General features: G+C 38.6%; 1 protein-coding gene across 2 annotated transcripts in view; it reads right to left on the bottom strand.

Moving 5' to 3' along the window:
- The window catches only part of DSCAM (DS cell adhesion molecule), a 745,695-nt gene that overhangs the window by 245,812 nt on the left and 472,660 nt on the right, over window positions 1–27,223 (bottom strand). For both annotated transcript variants that reach the window (XM_082722200.1, XM_082722199.1), the window contains exon 9: window positions 16,015–16,293. In XM_082722200.1, coding sequence (XP_082578326.1) covers window positions 16,015–16,293 — 279 coding nt within the window. The remainder of the gene's footprint in view (window positions 1–16,014; window positions 16,294–27,223) is intronic.

Genomic DNA, 27,223 nt, shown 5'->3' with positions numbered 1-27,223 from the left:
TTATGTCTTTGTTTAACAGATTCTCACTTATGGTTATTTACATCTCAGCGCAAAGTCCACTTTGTCTGGAGCTCCTTACCGATGCTGTGGATGAGATCAAGTGCCCCCAGAGAATGCTGTGTTACCTGCTGTTGCCTTTACTGAGCATGTCTGATATTGCTGCTCTCCCTCATCAGGCTCTGCCCTGTAGGAGAATAAGTACTGTCCCTTTCCCACAGACTATTGTACCCCAGCATGGCGCATAGCGATAGGACACAGAAAGCTCTCTGAAAACATCTGTGGAATGGACTGACAAATAGGTATTATTATTCCATTTTTACAGAATAGAGAAATAGATTTTGTCCAAAGTAGCATGGCTGAGTTAATACCACAGATCAGAGTGGCCCCAAACCCCAAAGCCTTTGAGAAGGACAGATCTACTTTCTTCTGATGGTGGAGAGCAGAAAGCATTCTAGGAGGATTCTGGGCAAGGAAACACACACCGAAAGTGGAACTGTTGCAATTTGAGCTAAAACTTATGATAGGACCCGAAGACATAACACTCTGTATGGTCTGGGTTATAGTTCCCCAAAGTTACTGGTTCCCTTTGTAAATATTATATTTGGGTTGTTTCTGGATGGTTCAATTCATTAAATGGCTCTTGGCCACTGGCTCAGGTCAGGGTCTTGAGGTCAAGAGATCAAACCCCGCATCTGCCTCTGCGCTTAGTGAGAAATTTACTTCTCCCTCCGTCCCTCCCTCTACCTTGTGCTTTTTCTCTCCCTCTCTCTCAACTAGATAGATAAATAAATAAAATCTATCAAAAATAAAATTATATCTTGGTTTCCTTTTATTTGTATAACACTTTATTTGGTACATTGTAGTGAGCATATATGCCAATCTTGTTGACTTTTCAATAGAAAGTGGAGGAGAAGGGTGATTAAGGAAATAGAAGGGATAGATTTAACCAAATAATTATGTCACATTCCCAAAAGGCAACATAAGTCATTCTTGCCATACACCTTTGTATCATGAGACCCATGTAGTCTGACAGTATCTCAAGACCCCAGGGATTCCTTGCAGGGAGCTGAATACTGAAAATTATCTGGAATCTGTGCTTAAAAATGTGCAAAAATGGGATGCCTGGGTGGCTCAGTGGTTAAGCGCCTGCCTTTGCTCAGGTCATGATCCTGGGGTCCTGGCATCAAGCCCCACATGAGGCTCCTTGCTCTGTGAGAAGACTGCTTCTCTCTCTGCCTGCCTCTCCTCCTGCTTGTGTTCCCTCTCTCGCTGTGTCTCTCTCTGTCAAATAAACAAATAAAATCTTTTCAAAAAGTGTGCAGAAACTAAAATTTTTTTGAATGTTGTGTTTTCAACTTGTAACTTTTACAAGTAATTCTGCCTTTTTAATAGTTTTACAAAAAAAGTTCTGAAGAGGCTATAAATCTATTGAATAAATGAAAAAAATAAGGGCCATTTAAAATAAAGTGATCTTCAGCTTGGTCTGCTCAAGGAAGGAATTATTTTTGTAGTTTTTAAGAGAGGAAGAGTACTATGCTTCTAATAGAACAGGTATTTCTCAATGTTAGAGGCAATTTTTTTTTTAAATGTTTGAAATGCAAGGCCTCCAAGGAACTATATATTTCCAAAGGATGTAAGCTTCCCTAAGCTGTCAACAGAGACAGGGATTCTGTTTTACTGAAGGCAAACCTGGAAGCTATTTGGTGGGGGGAATGGGGCAGGTACATAAATATTGCCGTTCTCTCCTGGATGGCATTTAGTCAAGATGGTAATTGGACAAAGCCTCGGTAAGATTTAATTTATGACACTAGAAACTAAAATCCAATGGCTTCCCATTACAACCAGAAAGATGGCCTAGCCTTTGCCCTCAACGTTTTCCCTCCTCCCTTGCAGAACACTGAGCCCACTGTTCTCTTGCCACTCTTTGAACACACAAAGCTCCTTCCTGACTTGGGTTCTTCATGCTTGGTCATTCTGCCTGGTGCTCGCTATGCCTTGTTCCCTCACCTTACTCAAGTCTGCTCCAAAATCCCTTGGAAAAGTCTTCCGCTGTCCACCTGACCCAACCCAACATACCTTTCCTATCCATATCACTCTCAACCCTCCAATTTCATAGAACATGTAGATACCTGACATAGTGTGTTATCTCTTTCACTGGAATGTGAGTTTTATGGGACAGGAACTTGGGATCACTATTTTGATCACCACTGTACCCCAGCACTCAGAATATCTGGTGTAAAATAGATGCTTAGTAAACATTTGTTGGAAGAATCAATGGATCAAGTAAAATGATAGCACAAATATGGTATCAAAAATTGGATCACTAAACATAGCAATAAGGTAGTGGCCTCATGTAACTTTTAGTTTCCTTGCCAAATAAAGGTCAGCTCAAAGTCTTTGGCATGGTGTTTGTTTTCTGTGTGGCAGCTCATCATTAAAAGCCAGAAACAGCAGATACTTCATAGGACATAAAGAAGTGTGAGAACAGGGGCGCCTGGGTGGCTCAGTGGGTTAAAGCCTCTGCCTTCTGCTTTCGATCCCAGGGTCCTGGGATCGAGCCCCACATCAGGCTCTCTGCTAGGCAGGTAGCCTGCTTCCTTTCCTCTCTCTCTGCCACTCTCTCTGCCTGCTTGTGATCTCTCTCTCTCTCTCTCTGTCAAATAAATAAATAAAATCTTAAAAAAAAAAAAAAAAGAAGTGTGAGAACACGGACCTCCTTTGGAATCACAGAAAATCATCGCATCAGGGGCTTTCTTCTCAGTGATGCAGAGCCAATAATAGGAAGCAAAGGGCACGTATGTTCTGTCATTAAGTCTAGTACTTTCCCTCCAAATGGCTTCATTAATGCCAAGGTCACCCAACTGAGCATGACATTAGGGAGATCATCGGTCCACAGCAAGTGTAAGCCATGGGGCACACACATAAAAGCTAAAGGTTGTTTGGTTCTTTTTTTTTTAATTTCCCTTCTGATAACAGCTAATGTATTTTACATTAAGTCTCTATAAATCTTCCCAATGACCCAAACAATCAAAAACTGTGCTAAGCTCTATAATGATCTGAGGTCATAAGACTGTGATAGAAGGGATGACTAAGAATTGGGCTCCAAAACTCCATTATTGTCATACACATTCATTTTGCATCTCAGCTAAATTATCTTAGTTGTCACCTTCATCTCCTATAAGCAATTTACCCCCAACTGCTGTAGTTCCCTCAAAAAAAAAAATTGTACTTTTACCTTTAGACTAGATTCCCAGGCCTTCATTCTAATTAATCACCTAATGCACAGATTTCCCCATGGCCTCTTCTGTGGAATGTGTCTTCAATCATGTTCCAAAATCATGTGGATGTGAGTGGCACGAAGAGACAGACAGAAAGTGCAGAAGGTGTCATTACTCACTGAGCGCTTAATATGTGCCAGGCACTGGGATAAATACAGGATTTAAGCCCCAGAAATTCCTAGGAAGTATCATTCCATTTTATGAATCAGAGAATGGAGGTAAAGAGAGGTTAAGGAATTTACCCAAGGTCACACAGCGAACAGGTGTCCCGATCATGATAGGACTGAAAGGAAGAAAAGAGGAAAGAAGAGATGCAGGGAAGAGTTCTGGGGATGCACGTTTGCAGGCTGGTGGGCTTTCCCTTGGCTCTCACAGCACGGTCCATCACCTGCCTCCAGACTGGTCTTCCTGCCTCAAGGTAATCTGCTCAAAGACATTTGTAGTTCTCCATCACTTCCTCCATCAAGCCCATATTTGTTGATAATAGCAGGCAGATGGGTAAAACTCGGACCATGGCACAACCTCTGTATCTTAGCTGTCGCTATCCCTCCCTGACCTCAGAACATATGCCTGGACACCTGTGTCCCCTCTACTCATTCATGGAGAGTCATCAGAGGCCTCTGTTGCCAGCCAGGAGCCAAGGTCATGCTGACTGTTACCTTGTTACCTAATTAAATTGTCTCAGCATCTCCAAGGCGTAAGTCTCACTGTTCCTATTTTACAGATTAGGAGATTAAGGATCAGAGAGATTCAATCACGTTCTCAAAGTCACCTGAAAAATGAACAAGCAGAAATGTGGACCTTGATTTTCTTGCTGAGAGACTAAATGTTACATTTTTATTCTCTTTCTTTCTTTTTTTTTTTTAAAGATTTTATTTATTTATTTGACAGAGAGAGATCACAGTAGACAGAGAGGCAGGCAGAGAGAGAGAGAGAGAGAGAGGGAAGCAGGCTTCCTGCTGAGCAGAGAGCCCGATGCGGGACTCGATCCCAGGACCCTGAGATCATGACCTGAGCCGAAGGCAGCAGCTTAACCACTGAGCCACCCAGGCACCCTTTTTATTCTTTTTCTAAACCCTACTCACATCAAGGCTGACGGAGCTCACTCGTTCCATGAAAACTTCATGGAACATATCAAACACTGGTCTCTCCCTTATTAGAACTCATTCTGCTCTTGTAATTACTAGTCTGTCTCTTGAAGGCTTCCAAACCACCCTCTTTGTGATAAGGCAATTTCAAGGTCTCTAAGCTCCTCACTCTGATTCTGGTTTTTTCCAAACCACATCTCAAACCAAAAACTTTAAAACCTCCAAGAGAAAAAAAAATTTCTAAACTCGAGTTAAAGATTTAAATAAAGACCTTTATAATTATTCTCTAATACTGATTGCTATTTTTGAGCGGGTTATGTTTCCCTAACTATAGCTTTGCTTTTTTTTTTTTTTTTTTGGTGAACCAAGTAACAACTGTGTTCCAAAGTTAATGTTAAGTCCACATTTTGCAATATGAATGCTCTCTCATTCTAAACGACATAAAATGATAAGATTCTTCATCTTACCTAAAACATCTATTCAGTTGATTCATAACAAGATCCAGCTGAAATGATGATAAAATTCAACTACTTGACCACTTAAATTAAAAGCTGAAATTAGAGCAGCTGCCTGATTCCTTGCCGTTGAAGACAAGAGGCTGTCACTCACAGCAGGCATTATCCATCCACAGAGAAAGCTCCCTGTCCCAACTATTATGTACTGAGGCCAGAGGGAGAATGGAGGAGACAATAAGATATCTCATTTCCCACTCCAACACCCAGCACAGTCTTTGGCCAGCTACTCTTGGGGAGAATGTCTGTCATCAAGGCTTCTCATACATTTTTCTCAATTACTTAGCCACAGATCTCTGCAAAGTATCTTCTGAGTTAACCCTAGCTTTGTCATCCCTGCTACCACCACTTTAACTCCAACCGTAACCACTTCTCATGTGGACCACAGAGCCTCCCCTCTGGGCTTCTGGACTCCTGGTCTCACTTTAATCTGTTGATTTTTTTTTTTTCTTTTGTTTGGATCTCCTCATTCAATTCCCATGGCCTCTAGACCTCAGGACACAGGAACTTCCAGCTGTGAACCAAAGTGAGCTGTGTGTCTTACCCTCGTCCATGCTGGTCTCTAGCCACTCCATCCTACCACATCAGGGAAATAAGTGTGTCTGCTGTCTCAAGCCTCCCCACCACCACAGGTGACAGACTTTCTTCCAGGAACCCATTACCTTCCTTTCTCTCTTTTGTAACTCCCTGCTGTATTTTCTAATGGCTCAGGAACCCCACTCCCTCCCTCCGGGAACCTGCCTCATGTGTCTCCTAACCTAAATTTGGTTAAGTTTCCTTTCTTCTTCATAGTTGCCCTGCAGCTTGTCACACCAGCCTGTGAGACCGTCACCTGTCTCTCTCCCACTACATGGGGGGCTCTCACTGTGAAGAAAGAAACATTCATCATCTCAGGGACTATTACAGGGCCTAGAAATTATAACTATATGCTAAATACACTGCTGTTTCATGCTGGGATAAGAGAAGGATGAAGGAAAGATGGACAGAAAAAAAAAATGCTGTCATTTGGCTGTGGGTATAAAAGAATATATTTGTATCTACCTATTGATGCTTCAAAGAGGTACAGCTCAAAATATTTTTTTTCTTTTGCTAGCAAGTAAAACAAGAAAATACTGAACTCATCAAACTGAAAATTTTTAAGGAAAATAAAACACAATAAAATGGCTACACATAAGGACTTTAAAACAGAAAATGCTTTATCCAAGATATCCTGTAGTCCTTATTTAATTAATTCATTTAGCCATGACCATGATAACTGAAATTAAAGAAAAGCAGGTTCAAGCTGATTGGTTAGGGTTCATTTAGGTGACTGACTTTCTGAAATCAGAATGATGACCTTTTATGGTATCTATAAAACTTGCTATTAAGGAGGACACACGTTGTGATGAGCACTGGGTATTATAAGCAACCAACGAATGGTTGAACACTACATCAAAAACTAATGATATACGACATGCTGGCTAATTGGACATAATAAAAATTTTTAAGAATTTATAAAAAAAAGTGCACTCCAGACCTAACCCAATTCTAAAGTTTAGATGAGTGAACAATAAAACCATCCCCATCATAGCATAAGCTAAAGGAACTTGTATACCTATGTGCCTTCTATATGCTCTTAAATAGCATATTTATGCTATTTAACATATGCTATATGCTGCCTCAGTTGGTTAAGCGTCTGCCTTGGGCTTAGGTCATGATCCCGGGTTCCTGGGATTGAGCCCCACATCAGGATCCCTGCTCAGCAAGGAGTCTGCCTCTCCCTCTCCCTCTGCCCTTTCCCCTGTGCTCTCTCTCTCAAATAAATAAATAAAATCTTTAAAAAAGAATTAACAAAAAACCAGATTTACTAAAAGCCATGTTGAAGTTAGAATATGTTACACATGGGGTATAAAATGATACAGAAGAAAGTGTTTAAATAATAGCCTTTCACTTTAAATCACTGAGGATTGGAACCAGAAGGGAAGCTACTATTTATTGGTTTGAAGCCAGCCACTAACCTGTGACATCTACTGCTTTTCCATAGTCCCTTCCAAAACACCATCCCATTTTTAACAAAATTCTCTTAGTAGAAAGTTGTTATTTTGTAAAGTAAGTTTCTTAATTATTTCATTTCTGAGGAATTTTGAACCTTAGGAAGGTTATCTTTTAATATTTAAAAAAACTGAAGTATAATTTATATACAGTAAAATACATAACTTTAAAGCATATAGTTTGATACATTTTGACAAGTGCATAAATGTACAAAACCCACATCCCATCAAGATTTAGAATATTTCGGGGCACCTGGGTGGCTCAGTGGGTTAAAGCCTCTGCCTTCGGCTCAGGTTATGATCTCAGGATCCTGGGATTGAGCCCCATATCCGGCTCTCTGCTCAGCAGGGAGCCTGCTTCCTCCTCTCTCTCTGCCTCCCTCTCTGACTACTTGTGATCTCTCTGTCTCTGTCAAGTAAATAAATAAAATCTTAAAAAAAAAAAAAGATTTAGAATATTTCCATTCACCCCAAAAGTTCTCTCCTTGTCAGTTCCCCAACCCCCTTCCTGCTGGCAACATTCTGATTTTTATCTCTATTGATTAGTTTTCTATCTTGGAAGCTCTTGTAAATTAATATAAATTGAATACATGACAAATATGTTATGAATAGAATACAATACTCTTTTCTATGTGTCTGGCTTCTTTTACTCAGTGTACTGTTCTTCAGAGTTGTCTGTATTTTGTGGGAATTCGTAGTGTATTCTATTTACATTTAAACTAATTATTATTGATAGGGAAGGACTTGTCCTGGACATAAACAAAATGTTTTCTCTGTCTTGTTCTTTTGTCTCATTTCTTCTGTTACAGTGTTCCTTTGTGTGTGTGTGTGTGTGTATGTGTGTGTCTCTCTCTCTCTCTTTTTCTTTTTAATATTGACACACTTTAATTTTGACTCCTTTCTCTTTTTCTTTTGTATACTGGTATATTTTTTAAATTTATTTTTTATTTGTTTTCAGCATAACAGTATTCATTATTTTTGCACCACACCCAGTGCTCCATGCAATCCGTGCCCTCTCTAATACCCACCACCTGGTACCCCAACCTCCCACCCCCCGCCACTTCAAACCCCTCAGATTGTTTCTGAGTCCATAGTCTCTCATGGTTCACCTCCCCTTCCAATTTCCCTCAACTCCCTTCTCCTCTCTAACACCCCTTGTCCTCCATGCTATTTGTTATGCTCCACAAATAAGTGAAACCATATGATAATTGACTCTCTCTGCTTGACTTATTTCACTCAGCATAATCTCTTCCAGTCCCGTCCATGTTGCTACAAAAGTTGGGTATTCGTCCTTTCTGATGGAGGCATAATACTCCATAGTGTATATGGACCACATCTTCCTTATCCATTCGTCTGTTGAAGGGCATCTTGGTTCTTTCCACAGTTTGGCGACCGTGGCCATTGCTGCTATAAACATTGGGGTATAGGTACTGGTATATTTGTTAACATTTTTCTGTACACACCCATATCATCAGCACATGTAGGCACATTTTGTGCCTTCTATCACAAATGTCATGCCTTCTATTTCTTATTCTTGTCTAAGCACAAAGGCTATGACCAACTAAAGCAGTACTGATAGAAAAGCTGAGAGCAGACCTGCTTATCTCATTCCTAATCATGAGGATAAAGAATAAAAACACTATGGATTTTTCCTAGGTCCCTTTTATTCTAGTGAGAGAGTTACAATTTTTTGTTAACTGGGAGGTTTTTTTTTTCTTAAATTAAGAATAAATATTGAATTTTAGTAAATTCTTTTCATCTATTTTAATGTGTGATTTTTCTACTTTATTTTGTTAATATAATAATATTATAATATATAATAATCTATAGATTAATTTTGAATGTTAAACCAAGTTTTTATTCCTGTAATAAAGCCCACTTTGTCATGAGATGTTACATTTTATTTTATTGCTGATTTGACATGGTAGTATTATGGTAGCAATATTATATTGAAATGTTATATTGACATAGTAGTATTACGCCACTATTTTTGCACCTATATGCATGAGCAGTAACAGTTTGTGAAATTTTTTGTGTGCCATGACTTTATCAACTTCTTTATCTTGAGGTGATGCTGTGTCTAAAAATTTGGGAACTCCTCCCTTTTCCTTGATTACCTGAAGGAGTTTGTATAAGGTGCTGTTTTCCTTAAATTCTATAAAAACTTACAAATTAAGCTCTCTCCGTCTTCAGTTTTTGTTGGAAGGTTTTTATAATGAATCCAATCCTTACAACGGACATAGGGCAAGTCACATGTTCACTTTTGTATCTATTTGGATAATTTATATCTTTGAAATCATTGATCATTTGATCTAAATTATCAAATATGCTGGCATAAAATTGTCCAAAACAGTTCTTCACTGTCCTTTTAATTAATGGCTGTAGGAACTGCAGTTATGTTTGTCTTTGCATTAGTTTTCTATAACTGCTACAATAAATCACAACAAACTTAGTGGCTTTAAATAACAAAGCTTAAATTCTTATTGTTCAGGTGATCAGAATTCTAGAATGTGCATTCTGTAGTTGTTTGATATAATCTATAAATACCAACTAGGTTACTTGGGTTGTTGGTATAGTTTAAGTCTTTTTTTTTTTTTTTTGCTGTTTTTTTGGTGTTTGTACTATTAGTTAATAAGAAAGGAGGGCTGAAATCCCCAATTGTCATTGTTTATTTGTCTGTTATTCTTTTCAGTTCTATTCTGTAACCATGTGTTTGGATTTCTATTATTAGGAGTATCTGTATTTCAGATTTTTATGTCTTGTTGATGAATTAACCCCCTTTATTATTTTAACATGTCCTTATTTGCCTAGAGTAATATTCCTTACCCTGAGATTTAAATTTAATTTAATATTTTACTTAATATTAATACATTCAATTAAGCTTTCTGTGATTTGTGTTTTATACAATTTTAATTTTTACTACTTATGTCTTTATATTTAACAGGTACCATGCATTTGAATCTTGCTTTTTAATCATGATTGATAATTTTTCCTTTTTAATTGGTATGTTTAGTCCATTTATACCCAATGAAAGATTGATATAGTTGTATTTAAGTTTTCCATCCATTTTCCATCTCTCCTTTGTATTTTGTCCCTCTTTTCCTACTTTTTTCCCCCAGCTAATTAAGTATATTTTAATGTTCACATATCTGTTTTGTTGGATTAATATCTATACCTATTTGTTTCATTTTTGATAATTGCTCAAGAGTTTGTATTGAACATATTTAGCTAACAACACCTATGTTCAAATAGTATCATACCACTTCATGGATAACATAGGATAAATTTTACAAGACTAAAATTCCACTTTCCTTTTTCCTGTTCTTTGTGATATTATTTTCTATTTTATTTTTGCATGTTATAAATTATTATTTAAACTCCTAAATATTTTAAAGGAAATGAAAATGATAATAAGGTGTATCTTATCTTTAGCCATAAATTTATTATATCAAGAGATCTTCATTCCTCTTGTACATCAGTTTCCATGGAATTATTTTCTTTTAGCTTCAAGAACATTCTTTAATATTTACTGTAGTAAAATCTAGCTGGTAATTAATTCTCTAAACTTTTGTCTAAAAATTTATTTATTTCCCCTCCATTTTTGAAGAATATATTTTGCTGGTTATAGAATCCTAGACTGATACATGTTCCCTTCCATCCCCTCCTTTCAGCACGTTGAAGATACTGTTCCATTCTGTCCTAGCTTGAATTGTTTCTGATGAGAAGCCTAAAGTTTTCTTACTTGGTCCTCTTGATGTAACTAGTCATAATTCTCTGGCTACTTTTGACATTTTATTATTAGTTTTGAACAATTTAATTAGAATGTGCCATGGAATGGTTTTTCTTTATGCTTATTTTTTGAGAGTTCTATTGTTCATTTTGATATGTAGATTTATATTTTTCTTCACATTTAGAAAATTTCCAATCATTATTATTCAAATGTCTTTTTTCCTTCCACCTCTTTTTAAGAGTCTATGTATATGTTGGAATATTGGACATTTTCCCAAGTTTAGTGAGCCACTGTTTATTTTTTTCCATCTTTCACCTCTCCATGAAAATACCTGAATAATTTCTCTTGCCCTCTTTTCAAGTTCAGTAATCCTTTATTCAGTAATCCTTTATTCTGCAGTATCTAATATCTTTTTTTTTTAAGATTTTATTTATTTATTTGACAGACAGAGATCTCAAGTAGGCAGAGAGGCAGGCAGAGAGAGAGAGAGAGAGAGGAGGAAGCGGGCTCCCTGGGATCTTGACCTGAGCTGAAGGCAGAGGCTTTAACCCACTGAGCCATCCAGGCGCCCCTGCAGTATCTAATATCTTATTAAATAGATCCAATGACTGTGGAAAGAGCTGAGATGCCCTTCAACAGACGAATGAATGAAGAAGACATAGCCCATATATACAGTGGAATATTATTCAGCCATCAGAAAGGACGAATACCCAACTTTTGCATCAACATGGGTGGGACTGGAGGAGATTATGCTAAGTGAAATAAGTCAAGCAGAGAGTTATCATATCATATCAGTATCATATCATATATCAGTCAATTATCATATGGTTTCACTTACTTGTGGAACATAAAGAATGACATGGAGGATGTTAGGACAAGGAAAGGAAAAGTGAAGGAGGGAAAATCAGAGGGGAAGACGAACCATGAGAGACTGTGGACTTCGAGAAATATACTGAGGGTTTTAGAGGGGAGGGGGGTGGGTAGATGGGTGAGCCTCGTGGTGGTTATTAAGGAGGACACATATTGCATGGAGCATTCCAAGCATGAATCTTGGAACATTGCATTAAAAACTAAAGATATATTATATGGTGACTAACATAAAACAATAAAAAATTAGCCATTCAAAAAAAAATAGATCCAGTGAATTTCTCATTTCAGATATTATGTCTTTCAGATCTAGAAATTCTTTCTGGTTCTTTTTTTTTTTTTTAAATATTTTACATTTACCTTCTTGCATTCCATAAGTATTCACTTACTGCACATAACTTTTCTTTTGAATCCTTGAAATGAGATGATAGTTGCTTGAAAAACTTGTCTGCTAATTCCAACATCTGCATGTCCATTAGTCTGTTTCTTTGTTTTTTCTTGTGTTTACAACTCACATTTTCCTCCTTCTTCATATATCTAGTTACTATGTATAACACATTATAAATACACTGTTGAGAGTAATGATTTTGTTGACTTCCTTTAAAGAGTAATGTCTTTAATGTCTTGAAGACATTTTATTTACTGGTGAAGCTTTATCTTGTCAATTCTCTCTTAAGGCCTTTGTAGGGCTTGTTTAGAGTAGTCCTTATTCCAGGGATAGATTAGCCCTCCTCTTAGTGGCCTCCCTAAGATTTTAATAGAATTTTCGTATGTTCTTTACTCTGGCTATTCAGAACTCCATTATACCTCAGCCCTGGGTAACCTCTGATGTCTTTATTGATCTCACATTTACCTGGTGTTTCTTCCCTGGTAGAGGTCATGCAGTCTCATCCTATGCACATGAAATGTATTCAGCTAAAGACTCAAAAGGAGATTTTTAGAAATCTTTCTCTGAACAGCTCCCTACTTCTCAGTATTCTGCCCTGCAAAATCCCACACCTCAATAGTTTCTAAATTTCTGTCCGTATTCTTCACCCAGAAAGATCACTGTTATCTATTTAGGCTCTGTATCCCTCTGCCATTGTTTGGAATGTGCCCCAGGCAGAAGTCTGGGGTAAATTTTGGAGCTCAATTTATATACTTCCACTTTTTCAAGAATCACAACCCTTTGCCTCCTGTTTCACTGCCTGGAAATTGTTGTTTTATAAATTTTTTCCCAGTTTTATAGTTTTTTTTTTTTCATGATAGGCGTACAAATCCATTACCTGTTACTGTTTGATGGCCCCATTCAATAAATGTTATACTTTGTTTTTCAAGTTACTTGAACCAAAATCTGCCTCCCTGAAATTTCCAATCATTTCAGTTGGTTCTGTCTTTTGGATTACCCCCACAATGGTTCTTACTATAGTGCTTTTAATATATGTTATTGATGCAAAGAATCCAATCCCAATTCACTAACTCAAGGACTTTGATCCTGTAATTATCTCCTCTTTATCTTTACCACATATTTCTCTCCTCTTTACTGACTCATTCCCATTGGATGTAAGTTTCTCTTGTCCCATGTCCTATGTCCTCTTCAACTCCCTCTCTCTGTTTTTCTGCCTCCCATCATAGCAATGTCTCTGAAAATATTAAAATAATTGTACATATTTCCTTGAATTCCCACACATTAATTCGTCTCCCTTTTATGTTCATTAGCCACACTAATCAGACTTTCATTGCAACCATACCACTCTTCATGGTCATAAACAATGTCCATCTCCCTAAACCAAATAACCAGTTCTTATATTTCCTTTTTCTCTTTCCAGTGGGATTTTATACACATTATTACCTATGTTTCCTGATATATTTATTAATTTGCTTCCAGGGCACCACTTACTGGACATCTTTTTACTCTACAGCCTTCTCCTTTTCCCTGTTTCTTTTCCTGATTCCTAGAACTTCAAATGCTAAAATGTTTTGTTTTTCCCACATCATTGTTCACCATGTCACTGCTATTCTTTGTTTCTTCTCTACTTCTGTTAAAGACTTCTGTTTATCTTATTAAGCAATAAATGTTATTCCTCTTATTTGCAACATTCACTTTATAAACTTTTTATCTTTTATTTTTTTATTTTTTTGCTTTGCCTCCAAAAGATATCTCAAACTCAGTTCCTTCCTCTTACTTTAACCATTGCCACCTTCATACCTTCATTAAGGGCACTTTTTTATCTTACTTGAACTTCCAAAATGGACTCTTAATAACTATCCCTACTATCTGGACCAGTCCATTCTTCAAACAACTGTTAGTGTTATAATTAAAAAGATAAATCAGGCCATGTCACTTACCTTGTTAAAGTCACTAAAGTCACTCTTCACATTTAGAAAAAATCCAGACTCCTAAAATAGCATATTCAAATAATTCAGAGTGTTAGGACTTGACTTTGCTGTATGCTAAGTCCACTTGGGCCATTCTACTAATGCCTGAGCCCCACCTCCAAAGATGGCTCTTTAGTTAGTTTGGGCTGCAACACAGACATTAAGAATTTTAAATATCCCCATGTAATTCTAAAGTGTGATAAAATTTGAGAAACACCAACAAGAGATTTTGGGGGGGAATCAAAAGAAATACCTCAGAGATCTGAAAGATGGATCTACTCCCAAAGATTATGTTTCAATTGGGCTTAACTGGGACCAGAAAAGAATTATCAGTGTTTTCTTAAATCTGTTAAGAGATTCTATGGTTAAATCTAGATTAAGGATTACTGTCCCACAACATTTTGTCCTTGACTACTTCTCCAACCACTGACCTGCTCGTGAAGCACATTCCTTTTCTCAGAATTATCTTACCTCATTGGTGATTTAATGCTAAGCTCACAGAAGTTCATTTGCCATATTTGAAGAATAACCACATGGAGCCACTAATCAGATTGTGATCAAACACATCACCCCTGAAGCTGGGCTCAACTTCAGTTCATCTGACCTTTGCCCTTGGTTACCTTCCCTACAAGGGCAAGTGATACAGAACAACATTGTGTACATTTTTGACCAACATTTTGTTTTCTGACTTGCATCCCTCAGACGGATTCTTCAGGAGACAGGCTGATGTACTGCTTTGCTCTTCACAAATACTAGTAAGAGTCAATTTCTCTTATAAGAAAACATTTGGGAAATGGATACCGCACTGGCTCCCATTTTTATTTATCTTCAAAAAATGAGAAAGAAATTCATGTATTACTATTCTTATACTCAAAAGCACAAGGTAGATAGAGAAAAAAATATCACTTGTATATTTAGCTTGTGTGTGACTGAAATATATTTTCTTGCTCAGGGAAAATCTTTTCTTTTCACAAATACAAAGTTGGTTTCTTCACATAAAATCTAAATATGCTTCAGTCTCTTTTGTTGGCAAGTACATAGAAAGTACATTACTCTTCAGCCAGAAAGGGAGAGATGTCATGAGAACATGGTCCAAAGATTAAGGAAGGACATAGGAATCTGTTGCTCAGAAAGAATCTGCTCAGATCTATCAACTATCTGGAAAATAATGAAAATCAACCTCTTCTAAAAGTTACTCTGAGAGCCCAATATTTGGAGACTTAAAAATGCTTAATAATTAACATTAACATAAGCCTTTAATTTTACACAGTTGCTTTTGCAATGTGGGTAAGAACTATACTAGGGCATGAATGCATGTAGCACTTAGAGAATCATAAAACCACATGTCAGTGCCCAATGGACTTTACAGAATACTAGCTGCTCATTTTGCAGATGAAGAGTAAAGTGCTCCTGGGAATTTGGTGACAGGAATACAGATTTGAAATAAGACAAATGCTTACATTTTAGATGCATTGAGTCCCCTGTCAATATCTTCTACAAGCTAGACCCCCCCATTTTAATTTCTAAATAAATAATCCCCTGTTTTGTTTGATTTAATAAATGTTGTTTGAGTCTCCTAAATTAATGAGAGGTATAATGCTAAACAGAAGAGAGGAGCAAAACATATTTCTAAATTGAAAGTAACTTCACATTTCTAAAGCTAAAACAAACAAAAAAAATACAAGAAGCTACTTTTTGCTATGTGTCAACTGTACTTCAGTTAAATGAATAAAAAAGTTACTATTTTATTATTCTTTAGAAAAAATGTGATCTGACAAAAAATATTTGAAGCTTTTAAAGCCATAACCTAAAACATAATATCATAAAAAGTGCTAAATAGAATAAACACAATACAGCAAGAGCTTATGACCTTTTGCAGCCAATGCAGGAAAAGCCTCGGTTGTTCATTAAACCCTAACCCCACCTCTTCCTACACACATTTCTTAGTTGCTAATTATTTGGAGCTTCATATTTTAGGTAAATAAAATCTTGATTTGGTGTTAGTGGAGTTTGTAGTGGGGTTTATTTTAGTGGGATGACAGCAAATTCTATGAATTCTTATTCTTTCCTGTTATTTCAAGCGAACGCTCTCTGTGAGCATCGTTGAACTTGGCTGCGTTGACGCCACGCATCCTATGTCCTTGTCCTTACCTCTCACAATCAACTGGCTTTGGTGCTCCACTGCTGCGGCCTCATTCCGGGCGATGCAGGTGTAATTCCCATTGTGCATGAGGGAGAGATTGGAAATCCGCAAAGAGCTTGTGAAGTCAATGTTGTCGATGGTCACCCCGAGGCTCGCTGGGATTGGCCGGCCGTCCTTCTGCCAGGTGATCGTGATGGGCAAGTCCCCTGAGACCACAACACATGGGATAAAGACCCGCTGTCCAATGGAGAATCTTGGAAACTCAAAAGGTTGGATAAAAGGTGGAACTGAAAGAAAGAAGAGAAAACGGAAGAGAGGAAGGTGAGCAAGAAACCGCGTGCATGCTCTCTGCTCTCTCTTCCTTCAGCCCTCTCGCATGGCACTGAAAGAGGAACACAGTTGCTGCTGTGGGATGTAAATACAGAAGTAGGAGAAGAGTGAAATTGTGCTATCCCGCTACTTGATTTTTCTCATCGTTCTAAATGAAAATCATGGCCTAATTTGTACCTCAGCAAACACGCTTAATTTATTTCGATAAACTTTTTAGAAAATAATCATTTTTGAATGAAAATATTTCTGACTCTGCACTCTTCATGTAAATGCTGTGAAAGAGGCATTTGGATTTGGTTTTCCTTAGAAGCTTTTGAAAATTATACGTTCAAGAAAAGATTTCTTTCCTGTTTCTCTAATATTAGCACAATCATTACCATTCTCCCTTTAATGCATTCCATGCCTTGCTAATAGGCATACTTTAAGCCTGTTCAAGAAGGGATTCTAATTTCATTGTTAAACCTATTTTTTTTTTTTTCCTTAGGACTAGCATCCAACAAATAGCAACTGTCAAATTAAAGAGACTTTTTTTTATGTTAGGATAATCACATCTCTACTTTGTACTCCTCAATTTTGCACATTCCACATTAAATGGTGAACTGATCCATGGTCAGTTTTCTGTGCTGTTATGTGTTGTCAATGAGGACAAGGTTCTAGCCTTCAAACTGGCCATCCATGGACACAGCCAAGCTCAGTCTGGAAAGCTTTTTTTCTGATTTAATTTCCCTGATAAACTCCTCTTCACCTTCTCACCTCAGGACAGTTTTTCTCAGGAACTTCCTGGATGGTCTCACAGGATTTCAGAGTCATTTCATGCTTAAAATGGAGCCAAAGAAGCCAACTTTCCTGGTCACTTATGGCTGGTGGGGTCATGAACAAGTTATCCATATGGTCTCCCTATCAACCCTATGGGGTTGTTATGCATAGTTTCACTTTGTAAAGGGGGAAACTGCTTCTTAAAGATACAACCTTACCCTTGGCCATAAATCTAGTTCACTAAAGAGTGACAGCTCAGACCTTATCAATTTTATTTTAGAGACCTGGAAATATGCAAGACTGTCAACTGCAATCATTAAGCATGCAATAACTTAATATAAACCAGTTACTGTACCAGATGATTCCATAAAATTAAATCAGTAAGTAGTAGGATATCTGCAGAATTTGTTCACTAATCAATTATAGGCACATTTCAATAATCAGCTTGGGGGAGATTTAAAGGATCAAGCTGAGAAACATCTGAATGAAGGGGTGCTTGTGTGGCTCAGTCGTTAAGCGTCTGTCTTCCATTTAGACCATGATCCCAGGTGCACTGGACTCCCTACTCGAAGGGATGTCTGCTTCTCCCTCTCCCACTCCCCCTGTTTGTGTTCCCACTCGTTCTGTCTCTTTCTCTCTGTCAACTAAATAAATAAATAAAATCTTAAAAAAAAAAAATCTGAATGAAAACCATTCATTGAGCTCCTGGTACGTGTTTAACGACCCTGTGTGCTGGGCACACAGCAATAAACATAGTACACCAGCCTCTGTCTGGTGGAGTTTTCATATACAGTCATAGGGAGCAGAGGTCAACAGAGCAGAGCTGTGGCTACTCTGCTATTTAATATTATTATTACTACTATTATTACTATATGCTTTCAAAAGCATTTAGGAGTAAGAACGCAGAACTGCAAACACAGTCAGAGTTAGTCTAGCGAGTCAATGGCTCAAGTTAGGTCTGACCAGAGAAACAAACAAATAAACAAACAAACAAACAATTTAAGGTGCCAGTGCATTTCATGTCAAAACTGCTGACTTCTGACAGTTTGCTGATTTTCAATGGAGAGTTAGAGTTCTGGATCTGCAGTGAGTTGATCTGACACTAGGAGAAAAAAATCTTGGGATGAGCTTCTACCTGGGGCTGATAGAAAAGATCAGTTTGGATTAGGCTATGATTATTCACAATTGATATTAGGCAGGAAAAGTGCCAACTTGTAGCAAAGGCGCTCGTATTTCTCTGTTGCCCCAAATGGCATAAATATTTACTATTGATGTACATATTATTAACGCTTAATAAACTACCTTTTCTTAAATAATTAAATGCATTTCCTCTTGCTTGGTTCCTTACACATCAAAACTTGGTCGTCAGTCTACTTAGACAAATCTAGGCACTCAGATAAACTAAGCTTGGTGCTTGTTATCTGAATTGCAGATCATTTTTGTTTTTAAGATGAGAACTCTGGACCCAGACCACCTGGGTTTAAATCCAGCTGTGCAACTAACTCTTTCAACTCCACTGTGTCTCTGTTTCCTTATGTGTGGAAGGAAGGGGTTGTTGTGAAGCATGGATGAGTTAGCAGGGGGTTCACAAACTTCCAAGGACACCCGAATCCCTTGTTTAGCACAGGTTCTAAATTGTGAGCCTTTAAGGAGAGGAAAAAACAAAACGGTCAAGTTGAAAGATCACTTGGCAAGGGAAAGGACTCCACTTCTACCAGTTATAGTAGGGAGAAGAAAAATATAAGGATTTAGATCAAGAAAGAAAGTTAAGACGTAGCATACTCTAAATCTATTCAATGAGAACACAATATGTAGGATGTAGAATATCAATGCTTATTAAATATAAGGATGTCTGCTTCTGAGAGCAAAATAAAGTTGTAGAACAGAGAAAGAGCATGTGTATGTTATTTTCAAGAATGGAGGCAAGAAGTAACTACTGAGGAATCATTTATTTGTTTGATAGTTTAGAGGCAAGTGTACCCGAGTGGGGGAGGGGCAGCAGAGAGAGAGAGAGAGAGAGGGAGAATCTTAAGCAGGCTCCACACTCAGCATGCAGCCAACCATGGGGCTCAGTCTCATGACCTTGAGATCATGACCTGAGCCTAAATCAAGAGTTGGGTGCTTAACTAACTGAGCCACACAGGTTCTCCAAGAAGAATCATCATTTAAAAAGAAAACAAAAACAAATTCTACCCTTTCAAAATTTCTGGAATTCATTGGTTTATAGAATTCTAAGGGATATAATCATAGTCCCAGGAGTAAATTTCAGAAACTTGAACCCCAGAGTAACACTCCTGATGACCCATGCCTAAAGACCTACACCTCCAACGCAGTGAAAACAAGCATCAGGAAGCCCATGTGCTCACTCTCAACTGTGAATTGAGAGTGACTCAACTCTCAACTCTCAAACAGGAATCCCTTCCTTTCAACACGATGCTGTGGACTATCACAACACTCAGATGTCTCATTCTTAGCCTAAACCCAAGGCTGAGAATGCAGACATGCTCCTGTGGGCTCAGTGAGAAGGCAGAGTTTACAAACAAGGAGACCAGACATAAATTTATAAAGAGTAGACACAAGAACACAACATGCACAGCAGCTGTGGGACAGTGCCTTCATTGCCAGTGTGTTCTCAGCTAATACACAATCACAGTATATAATTAAAGAAAGTACTTTGTTACATACTCCAAATCACAAGTTAGAATTAATGTATTAAATGGAAAAAATGTGTATCAAAAACATTTTACAATACAGCCAGCCAAGGGATGCCTGGATGACTCAGTCAGCCAAAGTGTCTGCGGTCATGATCCTGGGGTCCCGGAGTCAAGCCCTGCGTTGGGATCCCTGCTCAATGGAGCACCTGCTTGTCCCTCTCCCTCTGATGCTCTCCTGTCTTGTGCTCTCTCTCCATATCTCTCTCTTTCTCTCTCTCACTCTTAAATAAACAAATAAATAATTAAACAAATGAATAAATAAAATCTTTTTGTAAAAGTTAAAAGAAAATACAGCCAGCCAAGAATGTTGCTCTCAGCAAAACTATAATTCAAAAAGAAGTTTTGGTCTATTACTGAGAGTGGTGTGTTAAGATCCCCTACTATTAATGTATTCATATCAATATGACTCTTTATCTTGATTAACAGTTGTCTTATGTAGTTGGATGCTCCCATATTGGGGGCATAAATATTTACAATTGTTAGATCTTCTTGGTGGATAGATCCTTTAAGAAAGATGGAGTGTCCTTCCGTATCTCTGACTACAGTCTTTAGTTTAAAATCTAATTTATCTGATACGAGAATCGCTACCCCAGCCTCCTTTTGAGGCCCATTGGCATGACAGATGCTTCTCCATCCCTTCACTTTCAGTCAGTTTTTTTAAACTTTTATTTTTTTAAATTTTATTTAATTTTTTCAATGTTCCAAGATTCATTGTTTATGCAGCACACTAAGTGCTCCATGCAATACGTATCTTCCTTAACACCCACCACTAGGCTTACCCAACCTCCCACCCTCCACCCCTCCAAAACCCTCAGTGTGTTCCTCAGAGTCCATAGTCACTCACGGTTCATTTTCCCCTCTGATTCCTCCCCCTTCACTTTTCCTTTCCTTCTCGTAATGTCCTTCATGTTATTTCTTATGCTCCACAAGTAAGTGAAACCATATGGTAATTGGCTTTGTCTGCCTGACTTATTTCACTCAGCATAATCTCCTCCAGTCCCATACATGTTGATGCAAAAGTTGGGTTTCACCCTTTCTGATGGCTGAGTAATATTTCATTGTATATATGGACTATGTCTTCTTTATTCCTTCGTCTGTTGAAGGGCATCTTGGTTCGTTCCACAGTCTGATGATTGTGGCCATTGCTGCTATGAACACTGGGGTACAGATGGCCCTTCTTTTCACTCCATATCTTTGGGGTAAATACCCAGTAGTGCAATTGCAGGGTCATAGGGAAGGTCTATTTTTAATTTCTTAAGGAATCTCCACACTGTTTTCCAAAGTGGCTTCACCAACTTGCATTCCCACCAACAATGTAAGAGGGTTCCTCTTTTTCCACATCCTCTCAAACACTTGTTGTTTACTGTCTTTTTAATTTTGGGCATTCTAACTGAAATACAGACTTTCCCAGATAAACATAACAGAAATTCACTTCTAGGGCTGTCCTACAAGAGACATTAAAGGAATTAGTTCAGGTTGAAATGAAAGGACTCTAGGCTATAACACAAGGCCATATGAAAGTATGCTGTTCTCTGGTAGAAGTAAAGGCAAATATAGAATATTGTATTATTGCAATTTTTATGTGTAAATTCACTTTTAATTCTTGCATAGAATTTAAAAAACAAAAGCATAAACTCTACGAAACTGTTAATGGCTGTACAACATTCAGAAATGCAGGGCTGGACACCAGGACTCTGGGATCATGACCCGAGGTGGAGGCGGAAGCTTAAATGAGTGAGCCACCCAGGTGCCCCCTAAATTTTCATAAAGTACCCCAAATCTTATATTTTGCATGCCTAAGTTATAAAATTGAAGGCAAAAAGTAAACCAAGTGATTAAAAAGTGTTCATAATGACTAGCTGCTAATGCCAAACAACCTGTTTGAGACACACTGCTGGCTTTATCTCGTTCATTAGTTCACTTCTTAAGGTAAATCCTCTGAATCTTGTTGACAGTGCAAGCTTGTAATATCAGAGGACAAAAATCTGGAGTGTGGCCTACAACAGGTTGGGACATAACCTTCCTACACGTAGCATGTAAATACCTGCTAAATGTCACTGATTACCAGGTCTGTTGATACCATTCTCTGTGCCAGTGGGGCTCCTCTCTCCTAGGCAGTTGGGAGCCAGTGAATCCAGCCAAATGTTCATTTCAACTCTTTCTCTTTCTCAATTCTTAACGAGAATGTTGAGTTAGGCTAAGACATTTCTATGTCTTGTCCCTCAAGAATTAACTGTATATTCTTCCCCCACATGGGAAAAAGGGAGCTTTTATTTTCATCCCAGAGAGAAGTATGACATAGGAAATGAAACATGAGTTGGGTGTCAGCCAAACTTGGGTAATTTGCAGTGTCTTCCTGGTCCACTTTCTCTATGTCTGCAATTCTGTTTTTTCATGTATAAAGTGATGACAAGGAATACAATTCATGAGTGTTGGTGGAGGCTTCCTGTAACATGCAGGCAGAGGACCAGGGGTGCACAGAAGCTGCTCAGTTTGCAGTGTTCTCTCTTTCCTTTCCCTAATTTCTCTCTCTCTCTCTCTCTCGCTTTTTTTTTTTTTTTTTTTTTTTTTTTTGATCCAGAGCCCACAGTTCGAACACTGGGAAAAAAATCAAATACATTACATGGAGTTGAGACATGTGGAGGCTGTACTGACACTGTTGTGTACAATTTCATTAACTCCACATTCATCATCTCTTCTCTAGTGGTACCTTAATGCCCTGGTCCTCCATATAATCCCCAGGTTGACAGCTCCCGCTCTCAGACTGCTCAAAGAGCCTGCCTCAAGCCAGTGTTCTGGGCTACAGCAAAGGATATTCTCATCTTCCCAGCTCCTTTTCCCCATTCCATTCAACAAGCTCTCTCTTGTCCTTCAAGAAGTTTTCATGTTTTATACCTTGCATGCTTCATGAAATGTCCACAACTTGCATCTGCAAGTCCTGCCCATTATGGGAATGCGAATCCCACAGCTGATTTCTGCGAGTTCAGTCCCAATGACATCTTTGGTGCCTGTCTCCCACTAGACTTGCCCAGGACAGGCAGAGGCTCCCAGGCCCATACTGTCCCCTGAAATGAAAGCTGTGGCTCTCAAATCACAAGGTTGATGAGTGTGTGTGTGTGACTTGTGAGTTAAGTACATCACTCAACCGTCTCTCCACCCATAAGACCTGTTATTTGTCCAATTCTGCTATTTGACAACATGTTTTGGATTCCAAAATTATAGATTACTGGCCCTATGCCACATAGTTCTCTACTCTGTTCAACAACATGATTAAACTCTTCACCACCCACTCCAAGAGTCTCCTGTTCAAGACTCTATAGTAGAAAGTATCCAGAATGGCACGTGAGTATAATGTGAGTACGGCAGTCTGTGCACATGCGTATTTCCTTAAGTAGAGTGACCCAGGAGGCAGAAGTCATATTGAATTTATCTTTACTTCCCACAATTAGAGGAATAAATAGTGTCTTGTACATTTAACTGCATAATAGTTTTTGAAAATACCTTGTAAAGGTGACAATGAGCGTGGGTTTACACTGGACATTAGACAAGCCTGAAGTTATGAGTGGAAAGGGAAATAGATCCAGAATATAATAATGTGATGATGATAAGGACAAAGGTAAGGCTGTGTTTCACGGTCTGATTAGTGTAAGGGCTCAGGACTTCTAACTTGAGGTTCTGCTGAGCTCACTACCTCCTACTGGTAGGGTGAGTTGGGGAGATAAATTCAAACCTATCCTTGCTTCTTCAGTATGGCCATCTGGGCCAATTGAGAACAGTTATGTGAGCTTGATCTCCTGAGCTAGAGCTGCTCCTAACTCACTATGAATTGTATTGCTAGTGCTGGGCCTGTGTCTGCTGGAGAATGATGGGTGTGAGGCCAAATTCAGGAGGGCATGATGTGGGAGTAAGAAGGTTATTGGGGCCAGAAGATGCTTGAGAAATCAGAGTCTTCCACATGTCCACATAAATGTGGGTTCCTGTAAAAGCCCTTCTAGGTGTATCTGTCTGTCTGTATCTCTCTCTCTCTATATATAATATATATTATGTTATGTATAATATATATTAATAATTATATAAAATTATTTATATATATTATATTTACCACACTAATAATTGAACTTAATTCTAATTATATATATAGACACTGTTGTATGTAATTTCATTAACAATATATAACTTTATGTATATATAATCATATATATATAATTAGAATTAAGTTTGTTCAATTATTAATATAGTAAATATAATTTGAAATTATTTCTAAGTTAATTAAAAAAAACAATAATATGTTCTCGGGAATAATAAATGCCACCATCTCTCCTTCTTATTGGTGTTTATAAAACACACACAAGTGTGTGCCTGGATGGCTCAGTGGGTTGAAGCCTCTGCCTTCAGCTCAGGTTGTGATCTCAGGGTCCTGGGATTGAGCCCTGCATCAGGCCCTCTCCTCAGCAGGGAGCCTGCTTCCTCCTCTCTCTATCTTCCTGCTTCTTTGCCTATCTGTATGTCAAATAAATAAATAAGATCTTTAAACACACACACACACACACACACACAAGTGTTTTATGAGACTATGAGTTCATAGATCCCATGGCAAAAGGACAATGAAGGTGGGTGCCTCATTCATCCAAAAATTTATACAACAAGTTATAAAGAGGTTAAAAACCTTAAATAAGTGGTTCAGCAATTCGCTGGAGGCCTACTGATCCTACACTGGTGGAAACCCCTTTCCCCGGTACCCCGTCCTGGCCTTGCTTCCTTCCTGTTTCTCTGATGACCTCATCTACCCCCCACTCGGGATGTAAGCTCCATGCCTCTGATTCCCCCATCTACATTTTCAACCAAACTCCTTCTCAAGTTTCAGGCCTGCTTGTTTAGTTGTCTGCTACTGTCATCATCTTGATGTCCCAGAAGCATCTCAACTCCCAAACCAAATGTACTGGGTTTCCCTTGAAGCTTCATCTTCCATGCTCTCTTCCTGTCACAAAACCTCCCAGCTGCAGGAAGCTCAGAATGAGAAAAGCCTTCTTAGTCATGCATTTCTCTTTTCTCCAGCCACCGACCGTGGACTGCTGTGTCTCTTCAAATTCCTCTCTCAGTATCTCCTGGTCTGGCTCCTTTTCTTCCAAATATACAACCATCACGTTTTATTAAAACTTTTTCAACTGTGCCATAATGGGGCTCTCTGATTTTTTAATCTTTCTGCATGGTAATCCATCTTAGATACGTCAACCAGATTAATGTCCTAAAACACAATTGTGAGCCTGTTCTTCTGCTTATATCCCTCTGCCTCACCATTTTAGGGTCAAATAGAAGTTAACAAACACTACAAGATCTGATGCCTGTCTCTGCGCTGACTCATGCTGCTTGTCTCCACTGGAGACTTTTTGTTTCAACCTTATTGACTCTGCATGTAGGGAACTATGCCCACCCCCTAGTTCTGCCCCCCAACCCACCTGGACACCATTCTCAGCCCTACCATCTTATGATGTGAGTACTCAACTCATTCGTTAGCTACTTCAGAGACCTTTTCAAGCTCCAGATCCCTTTGAGACTCCATTCTTTTGCTCTTGGAAGCTTTCCAAAATCCAGACTTCCGATCCTACCTCACCCACAGAACTGGCTAGATGTCATCTTCCGTATTTCTAAAAGATCTCACACATGCATATTTCTCTGATGGTGTTATGTGGAAATCAGTGCTTTTCTTATTTGTCTATCCACTGCTCTCCCACAGTGAGCTGAAATATTTCTCACCCCGTGCTGCTTCCTTTTCAAGGCATCTGCTACCTGCTGCTGTGCCATAGTTATTGGTCTGTAGGTCCTCCCACTGACTCCAGCTCATTAACAGTAAAGGCACAGATATTACCCAAATAAATTAAAGAAATCACAGGAATCTAAAGAAGTTCTCTGGCTTACAAATTGTTTTGATGACAAAAGTCTAGTTCAATTAGACTATCATCATACACTGTGATCCTTTTCATTTCTTTTTTTTAAAAGGTTTTGTTTATTTGAGAGGGAGAGCAAGAGAAAGAGCATGAGGGGGAGGGGCGGAGGGAGAGGAAGAAGCAGGCTGCCCACTAAGCAGGGAGCCCAATTGCAGAGCTCCATCCCAGGACCCCGCATCAGGATCTGAGCCAAAGACAGATGTTCAAATGACTGAGACACCCAGGCGCCCCCCTTTTTGTTTCTTATTTGAAATGTTGGACTAATGTCATTATGGAAAGAGGGATCAATGTAAGGAAAATATATTTTTAGGAAAAGTGTTTAAGATGCATATCTCTAACTGTTTGGCATCTATGTGAGTGGCAGAAATTGATGCATATGGAGACAAGTGGCCCAGATTCCTTTTCAGGAGAGGATGTGTCCCCCAGATTCTGGGAATGATGAAAGGTAGCACTCTTTAGTGATCAGCCACTCTGAAGACTGTTCCAGGTACAGAGAGCCGTCTCTGGAAGGACAGGCTCTTTCTGGGGTGGCTACATCTGATGACTGACTGAGGAGGGAAATTATGCTCACAACAGCTCTGAAGGAACCTTCTTTCTTGGGAGCTCCCTGCAGGGATGCTATGGCTATCATCAGACTGTGTCATACTGCACCTCCTCCCTGTGCCCAGTCTTTCTTCCCTGCCCTCCTTCCACAGTGTTGATTGTTGGGTGTACTCTTAGATAAACACCTTGCACACCAAATTCTCTTTTAGAGACTGCTTCCTAGAGCGGAACCTGCAAGTTTGCCTCACCAAAAGATGAAATTCATCTACTGTTAATAACAAAACCAAATCGGTTTGTAACCCTGCCAGTACATGTTCCATCCATCCACCCATCCATCCGTCTGTCCATCCATCCATCCACCATCTTGTTTTTATTCATTTCAAATTGTAACCAGAGGATAAACATCATGTGTGCTGGGTTCTCTTTTAATAAGAGCTCTCTGTATTTGATTGATAGTATTTTCCTATTCTCCTGCAGAATAGAAATATTCTGTCATTGATAGAAGCCAGGAAAAAATAGTTTGAAAGTGTAATTTTAAGATTACTGGGGTGTCTGGGGGGGTTCAGTCCATTGAGCATATGACTCTTGGTTTCAGCTGAGGTCATGATCTCAGGATTGTGAGAATGAGCCCTGCACTGGGCCCCATGCTCAGTGGGGAGTCTCTTTCTCTCTGTTTCTCTCTCCCTCTGCTCTGTCCCTCCCCACTCATGTGCTCGTTCGCTCTCTCCCTAAAATAAATAAATAAATCTCAGAAATAAGATTACTGCTCATTACCTTAAAAAAAAAAAAAAGGCTGTGTTTATTTGGTGGTTTGTCTGTACTGATTTAGGTGTCCCAAATTCAGCCAGTGTCCAGTACTGAAATTTTGTCTTTCATATGAGGTTATGCATATTCATAAGCTCACTAAAATATGTCAAACAGAAATAAAG

The sequence above is a fragment of the Mustela nivalis genome (assembly GCF_964662115.1).
Source record: "Mustela nivalis genome assembly, chromosome: 1".
Taxonomy (NCBI): Eukaryota; Metazoa; Chordata; class Mammalia; order Carnivora; family Mustelidae; genus Mustela; species Mustela nivalis.
The sequence above is the reverse complement of the archived record's forward strand: the minus strand, read 5'-3'. Positions and strand labels throughout refer to the sequence as shown.